This window comes from Mytilus trossulus, chromosome 2 (assembly GCF_036588685.1).
Source record: "Mytilus trossulus isolate FHL-02 chromosome 2, PNRI_Mtr1.1.1.hap1, whole genome shotgun sequence".
NCBI lineage: Eukaryota > Metazoa > Mollusca > Bivalvia > Mytilida > Mytilidae > Mytilus > Mytilus trossulus.
Window position 1 is genome coordinate 13,975,585 of NC_086374.1, and position 12,708 is coordinate 13,988,292.

The 12,708-nt window shown below is 35.6% G+C and overlaps 1 protein-coding gene across 1 annotated transcript; it reads right to left on the minus strand.

Moving 5' to 3' along the window:
• Positions 1-1,006: 1,006 nt before the first annotated feature.
• LOC134705615 (uncharacterized) lies at positions 1,007-6,325 on the minus strand. Its single transcript, XM_063564337.1, has one exon. The coding sequence runs from the start codon at positions 6,323-6,325 to the stop codon at positions 1,007-1,009; it is 5,319 nt and encodes a 1,772-aa protein (XP_063420407.1).
• Positions 6,326-12,708: the final 6,383 nt, after the last annotated feature.

The following is a 12,708-nucleotide window of genomic DNA, read 5'->3' on the forward strand; positions in this document are numbered from 1 at the left end:
GACGTCCATTATCACTGTACTCGTATACATATTTTTTTAAGGGGCCAGCTGAAGGACGCCTCCGAGTGGGAGTTTCTCGCTACATTGAAGGCCTATTGGTGGCCTTCGGTTGTTGTCTGCTCTATCGTCGGGTTATTGTCGCTTTGACACATTCCACATTTCCTTCCTCAATTTTAAATAATAGAACAAGAATATGAAACAAAGGACGAGGATATAGATTCAGATTCAATATTTTATTAAAATCTCACTACTTGCAATACATAAATATACAGTACATACACAGTATATACACACTATAAAACAGACAATACACAAATATAAATTACAAGTACCATTCTATTAAGAATTATGAGAGACTATAAAACAATTTCTATATAAAACTAGTTAAAATACATACGATTATTAAAATAATTTCATTTTAAGAATATAAAAGGTATTTCTTCTACTTAAAATATCAAAGCAGGTTTTGGCAACCATATCATAACAATTAATGTTTTTAAATAAATAAACAAATTTATCATCATCAGACAAATCATTAAAATCTACATTATATTTCATAGCTTCGCTATATAAACAAAAGCGCAAATCTGCATATAAAGGACATGATAGTTGTGACGGATGGGTTAACTAAAGTCTAGACAGGCAGTAAAACAACGTCTGGTTCGTTTGATCGTATAATCTGAACTCAATATAGCAACATGATACATAACAATAGCACAACGTTAACAGAAGATAATGATGACGTTAACAATGTGAATGGAAACGGCGTTAAAAGTAGTGTTAACGTTTGACGCGTAAGTTAAACTGTCTCTAAATCACCGACATACTCGGGGCCACCAGATGCAATGTCCATTAGCTGTGATATGTAGTGGCATGCGGAAAGAACAAAAATAGATTGATCTCACAAATAATGAAAAAAGGATTAAATTATTAAATTACGTAAAAAACTCTTTGAATTTACAGTCTTTTCACAAATAAGAAAAATTAACAAGTCTGTTCACACACGTTAGTTTCTTCGTTCACTTCGTCTCAGATAACAGTCCATGCTGTTGACTTCTAATGGGTAGAGTTTCGTCACGGGTCGATTTGTAATTCCTGATTTGGTACGCACCATAGCGACGCGTACTAAGCCGTCCTTGCCTTTAATAGTGTCCTGCACAACTCCAAGTTTCCAATGCACGCGCTTTGATTCGTCGTGTATCTGAACAACATCGCCTTCTTTGATCTTCCGAACGTCGACTCCAGCTCTTTGGTGATATTCTCGCAATGAAGTAAGGTATTCTCCTTTCCATCTTGTCCAGAAGTTCTCAATCAATTGTCTCTGTCGTATCGCTTGATTGTTCAAGTTTGTGTGTGTTAATTCACAAATATTTAGATTGTCAATAGCACTTTTTGACGATCCATACGGTAAAGTTGTTATCCTTCGTCCATGTATAAGATGGGATGGTGTAAGCGGCTCCGGATCTCTGATATCTGTTGAAATATACGTCACTGGTCGATCGTTGAGTGTGGCTTCGATCTCTGTTAATACAGTCCTTAGAGTCTCATTGTTGACATGTGCACGTCCTAATACTTTCTTAAGTGATATTTTTGTTAAGCCAATCATTCTTTCCCACATGCCCCCGAACCATGGAGCTCTATTTGGGATGAACTTCCATTCAATGCCATAATTCTGAATATTTTCTTTAACTTTTCTAGAATTGCAAAGTCGTGAAATTTCGTTTGAAGCAGCTTTAAATGTTAGCGCATTATCTGACATCATTATTTTCGGCACTGATCGTCGACTTACAAATCTCCGGAAACACAATAAAAAAGATTCTCCGCTGAGATCGTAAACTAATTCCAAATGTACGGCTCGAGTGACAGCACATGTAAATAGGCAAATGTAAACCTTCGATTCTTCGTTGTGTCTGTTTCTTGTCGTTAGCGCACCTGTGAAGTCTACACCGGTTATGCTAAAGGGTGTGGCATCTTGAACTCTCTCTTTTGGTAATGGTGGAATTTCTGGTGCGGGATAAGATTTTCCGATTACTTTTCGGCACGTTACACATTTCTTCAATATAGATTTGACGCACTGTCTTAATTTCGGAATCCAAAATGTTTGTTGTATGTATGCTAGAGTGATATTTATTCCTGAATGTAGTGTATTCTCATGTGCTTCTAACACTATCAAATGTGTGAGACGGTCCTTTGCCGGTAACAGATATGGAAACTTGACTGTTTCTCCTAATGTCGCATTGTCTATTCGGCGGCCACCACATCGTAATAATTGCTTTTCGTCTAGAAAGAGCTTTAATTGTCGCACAAGTGTTTTGCGTTTTGTAGAATTATCTATACAATTTATTTCGTCACTAAATATTTTACCTTGTGTATATCTTATCCATAGGAATTTTGCATTTTTAATTTCATCACTACGTAACAAATCTTTCTTTCGTTCAGTTTCTGTTGCTTTGCAGTTCGTTGCGAATCTCATTACATATGCGGTAATGCGGGTTAGTTTTCTATAAGAATTGTACCGTTCGATATCTATGATTTCTCCTATACCAATACATACATTTTGATTTTTCTCCATAGACTCAATTTTGTCATCGTTCTCCGACATAGTTGTACATACACTAGACGTTACGTTATTTCCGTTCCATGTCGGCCAATCTTCTTTGCTGTTTAACCATTTAGGTCCACTAAACCATATTTCGTTCTGTTGCAGTTCTTCAGATGTTATTCCACGTGTAAGTAGATCTGCGGGGTTGTCTTTTGTAGGGCAGTATCTCCATACATTATCTCTACACAAACTTTTAATTTCTTCAATTCTGTTTTTGATAAATTGTCTCTGTGGTTTTACGGATGAAAGCCAACTTAGTACGATTTGACTATCACTCCAAAATTGTATTTCACTGAAAGTTTCTGGAAAGTTTTTGCAGATATGATCAGCAAGTCTTGCTCCAATTACAGCCCCCATAAGCTCTAATTTTGGTAAAGTTATAGTCTTGATAGGCGCAACTCGATTCTTTGCCATTACTATTGTTGGTTTTCTGTCATACAAGATGTACGCGCATGCGCCGTACGCATGAGTTGAAGCATCGGTAAATACATGAAGAGTTGGTAATTTTCTGTTATTCTCGTTCTGTGTTTGAGTACTTCGATGAATCTCTGTTTCTAAGCTCGATGCTAGATCTCGTGAAATTAATATCCATTTTGATTGGATATCTTCCGGTAATATTTCGTCCCACTCCAAATTTAGCTTCCAAAGTGATTGCATAAAGATTTTCGCTTTTACAGTAACTGGGCTTAATAGTCCTAACGGATCGAAAATCTTGGATGATTGCCGTAAAATATATCGTTTAGTCAGTTTTCCTTTTTTGTCCATCTCGAACGTGTTACTTTGATAAAACAGCTTGTCCGATTTAGCGTTCCATTGCATACCAAGAATTTTAGTAAGCTCATCTTTGTCTAAGGTTTGTTCTTTGCTAGCGATTTCTTGTAATTTTGGACTGTTTGAATTCCATGAGCGTAGGTTGAATCCGCCTTTCGTAAGTAATTCTCTCGATCTCCTGTAATAATCTATTACGTCATTTTCGTTATCAAAGCTAGTTAAAATGTTGTCCACATATAACCCATTTTCAAGTGTATCTGAAAGTTTTCCCGGATTTTCTTTAAAGTGCTTGAGAAGTGTGGCGCTCAAAATGAATGGCGAACATGTAGCTCCGAAGAGTACGGACTTAAAGCGATATGTTATTAGCGGACTTGATGTGTTTGTAGAATCGCTAAGCCATAAGAACCTCGTTGCATCTCGGTCTTTCTCGTCGAGCTGTATTTGTAGAAATGCCTTTTCTAAATCTGATGTTGTAGCATATTTCTTAGCGCGAAATCTCATAAGTATTCCCGTAATGTCATTCATAACAGGTGGGTGTGATTCTAAGCATTCATTTAGACTTGGATTATCTCTTCCATCTTTGCAGCTACAATCATAAACAATGCGTATTGGCGTAGTAGATGATTCCTTTGAAACTGGATGATGCGGGATATAGTGCACGGGTCGATCGGTAGGAAGTTTTGTTTCCTCAACCTTTTCAATAAAATGTCTTCTCTCCTGCTCCATTATGATATCTCCATATATTTTTAATAAATCAGGTTTGTTTGCTAGACGTCTAATAACGCTTCCTGTCCTCTGTTTAACCAATTCCAAGTTATGCGGCAGCGGAAGGAAATCTGGTTTCCATGGTAACTTAGCTGTGTACTTTCCATTTTCTAGTATTATAGACTTTTCTCCGTATTCTCGTACAACTTCAGACTGACTTTTAATGGTATCGCTTCCTGAAACCCCCAACGCTTCTAAGTTCCAAAACTTTTCCAAGTCGCAAACAACGGCTCTGTGATCAGTCAAAATATTCAGCATTGCTGACTGTTTTGAAGTACTTCCGTTCTTAGTAAGTACGGGTCCCGACAAGAGGTAACCAATTTTCGACTTAACTGCGGTCGGTCCATTTCCTCTTATTATTTCATCTTCAACTATTGACCAGTAATAGTCTGCGCCAATCAATAAAGATATGTTAAACTTGTCTTCTGCGCATATCGGATGTGCGAGTCGTAAACCACGTAAGTATGGCAGTGCTTTGATTTCCTTTTGTGATTTTGTCTGAATAGGAGCGGCAATTTTCGGTACAATTATTACTTCAATTTCTATTCTTTGATTGTCAACTGTTTCAATAGCTATGTTTGCTTTATCAAGATGACGAACTTGTCCTTCGTTTCCTCCAAATCCAGATATTTTCAGTGCAATCTTTTCGGTGGACTCAATTTCTAATTTTCTAGCTAAATCTTCAGTTATGAATGAATTCTGTGCTCCCTCGTCAAGTAAAATATTTGTCATGATAGATCGATTTTCGGACCAAACTGGAGTTACAGCAGTTTTCAGTAAAACATCTGTATGTGCAGTAACAGTAGAATGCAATGATGTGGTTAGCTCTAGTGGCGTTTCCTCTACGGCAGTATGTGCTACGGTCTTTTGTGTATTATACTGGCTTTCGGTCAAGCTCTTTGGTTCTGTGTTATGTACTTGTACATGTATACTCGTGTGATGTCTCTTTCCGCACTGGCGGCATTTAAATTCAGACTTACATTCAGCTACTCTATGACTTCCGAAACAGTTAAAACATACCTTTTTTCGCTTCACAATTTCAATTCGTTTCTCAACATCTTTCACGTTTTTGCATGTATTTGGATGATGGGATTCTTCACAAAATAAACATTTCTTACGTGACTGTTTCCTGTTCTTTCCTGGAAATGTTTCGGCAATAAACGAAGCGGTCGGTAAAATTTCTAAATCTTCATTACTCTGACCTGTAGATTGTCCTGCGACCTGTACGCATACTTCCCTCTTTATTGCTGTTCTCAATGATTCGATGTCCCAGTCGTCGTTTCCGCGATCTCGGGTTATGTTTTTTCGTACGTCGGACGGCAATTTATTGTATATAATAGGCGTAAGAATGGCTCCAAATGTACTCTCGTTTGTTCCTAACGATTCTAATCCGCGTATGCTACACTCAATTCTGTCGGAAAAGTTTCTCAAACTGTCTGCGTTTGACCTCGGTGCGGGTAAATCAATTAAATTCTGAATATATGCGTTCGTGATTTTGTGGTTCTGACCAAACCTCTCTCTCAGTATTGATACGGCTTGATAGTAATTTGCACTTGTGAGTGGTAAACCGGCGATACATTGCGCGGCTATTCCCTGAATCTGATTTTGCAAATACGTAAATTTCTGCACGTCTGTTAATGTTTGGTTATCGTGTATTGTTGATTGATACGCATCCCAGAAAGGTTGCCAGTTTAACAAATTGCCATTAAAATATGGTAGATTCAATTTTGGTAGCTTGTGGTAGATGCTAGAATTTGTTGCGCTCATTGACGATCTGTATTGCATATCATTATTCTGCATGGGATGTGGAGTATTACATGTAGATGTGGAGTTGATGAAAACAAAATCTGCTGCATTTGGATTTAAGTTCTGATTAGAGCTAGTTTCATTTGATTTATTTTTCTGTTTTGAACTTGATGAATTGCGTACTTTTGTCAAAATTCGTTCTATATCTAAAACATACCGATCTGAGTCTTCTATCTCTGCTTCCATGTTTTCCTCTGCAATCTCCTCTAAAATTTCGCTATCAAGTTCCGAAAGAATATCCCTCTTTTTCTTCAAGGTTTCACATAGGCTTTCTATTTCGTCGCGTTGTGTTGTTTCTTTCTCTAATTCCTCTTCAATCTTTGACATTAATCTCCTCGCGGCTCCTCGATGGCCCACTCGAATGGCTTTCTTTTTCGTCATTATATCCTCTGGTCACAGCACCAATGTGACGGATGGGTTAACTAAAGTCTAGACAGGCAGTAAAACAACGTCTGGTTCGTTTGATCGTATAATCTGAACTCAATATAGCAACATGATACATAACAATAGCACAACGTTAACAGAAGATAATGATGACGTTAACAATGTGAATGGAAACGGCGTTAAAAGTAGTGTTAACGTTTGACGCGTAAGTTAAACTGTCTCTAAATCACCGACAATAGTATTACATGTTTTTTGTCTTCTATGTTATCATTACACATAAAACACACTCTTTCGTCTACATTTTTATTTTCATACCGCCCTGTTTCAATTCTCAACGGAGCTACTCCGCATCTAAATTTAGCAAAAGCACTTCTATATCTATAAGATATTTTTTTAGATAAATATAATTCACTTCCATAACTGTCTTTAAACAATTTATAAGTCCGCAATTTTTTACCAACATCTTGTGTTAATATTCTATTTTGCCAGTTTTCTATATACTTATCAAGTAAATATATGTGAACAACTTGAGATCACCGCTTGACACTCAACAAAGAACACATTTCTTTAATAAGCCATAAAAAGCCGTTGCATGACAAAACAGAAAATTCATCGACGATTTTTGCTAAAAAAACGACAACAAATATTATAGACAGTAACTAACAATATACTGTTTCCGTGTAAGCACTTAATCTGAACTATTTATTTACAGTTTAAATAGAGACTTCAAAGTTTATTTTGCACTTGATTGATTTTCTGAAAAAATCATCCTGGCCATTTCACAAGTTCGTATATGTACGTATAGTATGTTTGAAGATGTCGCTGCATTGCATTAATTTACTCCAAAGTACTGCCTTGAAAATTAAAATGTAGAATGGAATGGGTGGATTTTAAATTTTCAGTTTAAATTCTCGAGATGGCTTGCAGTATATCCAAGTTCGTGTATACGTGATTTTTGCCTTTTTGTTTATTTTGCTTGTACGTATCCTTTCCTTTGTGTTTATATTGCTTCTAATTGTCCTTTTAGTTTTGTTTATTTTGCTTGTACGCATCCTCCTTTTTGTTTATTTGGCTTGTAACTGTCCTTCTCGTTTTGTTTATTTTGCTTGTAACTGTCCTTTCCTTTTTGTTTATTTTGCTTGTAACTGTCCTTTCCTTTTTGTTTATTTTGCTTGTAATTGTCCTTTTCGTTTTGATTTTTTTGTTTGTAAGCATCCTTTTGTTGAAATTTGGTTTCCGTTAAGTTTTTGATTAGAAAGTTCTTTACATAGTCATATGGTTATTTCTCTCCTGAATTTAGAGACTCTTCAAGAGATATCATTTGGTATCTATTAGAAGTTTTTGTCGGTCAGGAAGTTTCATAATAATAGCAGTATCTTGATATTAGTCTATAATTGGTATTTCCCATTTTGAGATTCAGGGCGTTTTAAAGCTCGAAATATACAACTTATAAAAACGATTTAATAAATTGACATGTTCAAGCATATTAAGGAAATATTTAATACAATAAATAAGTTGGATTTGTAGAAAGATTAACAAAAAATCAGACAAATGAAATTAAAACAGAACATTAAAACATCAATCATTTCAAATAAGAAATCGTCAAGATAATTGAATTGAAAATCTGTTGTAGCATGTGTCAAGCAATGCTTTCTATACGCAAATATTACGAGTCTTTCATGTCATGGTCTATAAATAATCCCGAATAATAATAAACGTCGGAATCAATTCTTCGGTGCATTTAAAACTATTTTATAACATGAATATTAATAACTCAATTTGACAGATATTTTGTCTGAATGAAAGCACATAACATAAAGTTGCCTCTCTTAAAATGTAAAGGATTTTCAACATTGTAATGCAGTGTTGCCAGTCAGTATGACCCGTGATATTTTATTGATAACTTTATTGTTTTCATTGTTATTTCAGCTTTTAAGAAGAAAAAACTTGCTTTACTCAGTTTCAATAAAAATCTGACTATAGTATTGTTCCTTGTTGTAAAAACCAATTAGATTTATCAGAAATCATTGTTAGTTGTGTGGGAAAATTAGATTTTTAGTTTATATCCTCTCGTAATAGTGATTATCGAACACTTTAGTTAAGTATAAAATGTACAGACCAAACAAAATCTATTCTTTTAAATGTAACGGGTTTTTCTATTGAAAATTGCAATCTTCACATGGTCAAATAAATAGGTTGTAAAAGACGAAACAATACTCTTTTTTTCATATTACCGACTTTGGACTCCGTTCGACAGGTTACCTATGACCTCCTCAGTGGTACCAAGTTAAATTAGAGCAACGTAAAGAAGTAAAGTCAAGCTCATAATCTGTACAATTATTGGGTGAAACTATACTGCTTCATATCATTCTTTACACGACAAACTCTGAAAATAGTAAAATTACCCCTCAAATTACACCGATGAAATGTTTGGTTTTAAGCCCCAGTCCCACTAGACCACGATCGCACCACGCTCTAAAAAAATTTAGTTGGTGGTGCGGTCGCGGTATGAACGGCATGAACATGTTAATTTTCGTTGCTTTCACGATGCTACTACGTCCTCATTACGCTTCTACAACGATCCCGCTACGATTAAACCACGTTCTCACCGCGCTTATTCTGCGACCTCACTACGCTTATAAAGATCTCTCTACGCTCTTCACGTTCTCACTACGACCATACCACGAGTTATCCGATTGCAACACGATCTTACTGCGAGTATAGCACGTTCTTACCACGATTAAACTACGTTCATACCGCGATCTTACTACGTTCTCAGCAATACCGTCAATATCGTGTTTCATATCAATATAGTTCCATTCCTCCTATTTCTGGTTAAAACGGAGATTTCTCGGAAACAATACAGTCATGCCACCAAAATCTACTAGAACACGTGGGCGTGGTGGTATGGGTTGATGTAGAGGCAGAGGCAGAGGGAGCAAAGTATGAACATCATACTGAACTCCAAATAGTACACAAGAAACTAAAATTTAAAATAGTACTAACAAAAGACTAACAAAGGCCAGAGGCTCCTGACTTGGGACAGGCGCAAAAATATTGGGGTTAAACATGTTCGTGAGAACTCAACCCTCCCCCTATACCTCTAGCCAATGAAGAAAAGTAAAAGCATAACAATACGCACATTAAAATTCAGTTCAAGAGAAGTCCGAGTCCGATGTCAGAAGATGTGACTAAAGAAAATAAACAAAATGACAATAATACATAAATAACAACAGACTACTAGCAGTTAACTGACATGTCAGCTCCAGAATTCAATTAAACTGATACTATACACATAAGTAGTATAATATCAAGAGATGTCGGAACGACCAATCAAACCTAAATTACAACCTATTGTTGGTCCATAAAGCTCAAATGACGATATTTTAGTGAACGATAGAAGAGATGACACAGATGTGTCAATATATATAGGAAGATGTGGTATGAGTGCCAATGAGACAACTCTCCATCAACGTAAAAATCTATAAAAATAAACCATTATAGTCCAAGGTACGGCCTTCAATACGGAGCCTTGGCTCACACCGAACAGCACGCTATAAAGGGTCCCCCAAAAAATACTAATGTTAAAATCATTTTTAACAACGGGAAAAACCAACGGTCTAATCTATATAAAAACGAGAAGCATGGTTGAGCCGTTAGAGCAAATGGATAAAAACATTCAGACAAAAAAAATCTAGGGATTTTTTTTTAATATATTTTATGTGAAAATGACAATGAAAATGATGGTCGTAGTTTGAACGTAATAAGGTCATGAGAAGAGCGTGATGAGGACGACAAGGGCGTGCTAGAATCGTACTATGGTCGTGAACAGCGTGGTAAAGTCGTAGTGGTAGCGTAGTTGGGTCGCGGTGAGAACGTGATGTCGTAGTAAGGTCGTGATAACGTCGCAGTGAGATCGTAGCGCAATATCTCCGAATAGAATCACGCTTTCGCTACGCTCTCGCTACGATTGTACAGCGACCTTTGCGATCTTACTACGATCTTAGTGCGCTCTCACTACGCTTCTACTACGACCTAATTTATCCACGACCGCACCACGATTGTTTTGAACATGTTCAAAGTTGGCCACGCTCTTCGCGATCTTGAAGACCTCACCACGACCGTGGTACGACCTTACTGCGACCTACACGATCGTACCACGATCATCAAAATTTGCATTTTTTTCACAGATCGTAGTGCGATCGTGGCCTACTGGGACTGGGGTATAAGTTATTATAATTATGATCTTAATTGACCGAGTACCAGGATGTCGTAGGTAACCTGTCGAAAAATAATATAAACTAGAGTCAAAAGTCGTTAATATGAAAATAGTCTATTGAAAGTAATATTTTACGAAACTGCAAGTTAAGATTGGTGTAAAACATGTAGATTGTATATGTCGAACTTCCTGACAGCCGAAACCGGAGAAGAGAGGCAAAACAAACAAAACATTTTATCGAAGACAAATAGACACCAGTAAAGCAAGAAGACAGACCAAACAGATCAAGAAAACTGTACATTGTTAAATAAAAAGGATTGACAATCATGAACCCAACGAACAACCAGTCCTACTTCAAGGACTTTCATACATTAGGTGTCATAGTGTGATACGGTAACGGCTTTCAGTAATTTAAACTATGTTTTGACAGTTTTTGATTTAACGCTGAGGTTGATATTCTCTCTGTTAAAATAGTTAAATGGTTATATAATAGATCAAACGATTACTATAGTATTAAAATATGAAAAGTATAAATCTTTAATCTATTACAATTTTGTTTGCTCTTACAAATACTAGTGAAAAGATAAGGTCGGAACATTGTAATCATTTTAGCAAGTCATTCTCTGATTTATTGTCAGATTTAAATGATCTTTTACATGCATTCAATTTATTCAAATATGATTAATAACCATTTCAAATATTAAAGGATATTTTTGACTGACATAATTTGTAAATATTACCCCACTACTCTCCCTCTAAAAAGGTATTACGAATGGAATACTAGTAGTACTCTTTATATGAGAATTCCGCTAGACCATATTGGTCGAATGATTGAGTCTATGCCGAGACAGGTCCGTGTCATAATACAGGTTAATAGTGCGCACAACAGATATTTGTATAAGTTCTTATGTTGCACTGTTACACCACTGTCCCAGGTAATGGAAGGGTTGGTATCCTGTTAACATGTTTACCCCCATCTCATTCTGCATGTATGTGCATGTTCCAAGTCAGGAGCCGTTAGTTTTCTGATTTGAATTATTTTACATTTTTCATCTCGGGGACTTTTATAACTGGCTATGTGGTATAGGCTTTGTTAGTTGTTGAAGGCTTATGGTGACCTATGGTTGTTAATTTCTGTGTCACTTGGTCTCTTGTGGAGCATTGTCTCATTGGCAATCATATCACATCTTTTTTATATTCGAAGTGATTTCATCTCAACCCTACAGTCTAAAATGTCATAAACTTTGATATTTATATAATCGAACTTTAAGTTCTGAACAACCAGTGAGTTAAATTTCAGCTGGATGTGTTTCTGTTTGTTTTTAAATAATGTTGAAAATTTGAAATAAAATATATTTCTTCTAATGTTGCGTTTCTATATATATGTTGAGATTTGATTGCTCATTATTTAATTATTTTGTACGATAATATGATCATATCTTTGTGCGCACACTTTTTATTCTGGGAAATATACACTATTCTTTTCTATAGTGAGGACCGTACTATGTTACTCCCTGGTGGTTTATGGTCATTTCCTTCGTTATGTTACCTACTCATTGACGTATGCAGAACGTTTCTTTTGTTTATTTACACTTACTCTGACGTAAATCAAACATATTTTTTATTTAGTTATTTACTTGAAATCCAATAAGTAGTAATCTACTGTAAAATTAATATACAGTAACTAGTAAATTAATATTTTTGCGAGCTTTATGCTTCTATCTATGCCCTTGACACGTTCTTTGCGGAATATAATGAGAAACCACAAAAATGGCGAATAATATTCATTTCAGTGTCACGTATTCATATGAATTACAATAGTCTTAAAATTATTGATTTATGGATAACCTTCTTCTTATTTTATTTGTAAAAGTAGACTTTTCAACAAAGATATGCACTGAACAGTTTAAATTGAAAAAAAGAATAAACAGAAAAAGCAAACAGCCCTAACAAAGCCAAACATTTATCGTTTCTTATTGAAGGTAAAATATTTATATAACAACAATACTGCCTTATACAGGGGTCTTATAAAACTTTCTATATATAAATAAGGTCAATATAATTTTTGTGTCATAGTTCAATTATAACAAATTTTACAATGGTAATGTTAATTTGTAATTTTGAGTAGATAATATCCAAATATTGACATATAAAGAAATGT

Coding starts and splice junctions, on each gene's coding strand:
- LOC134705615 (XM_063564337.1), bottom strand. CDS start 6,325: ATGACGAAAAAGAAAGCCATTCGAGTGGGCCATCGAGGAGCCGCGAGG.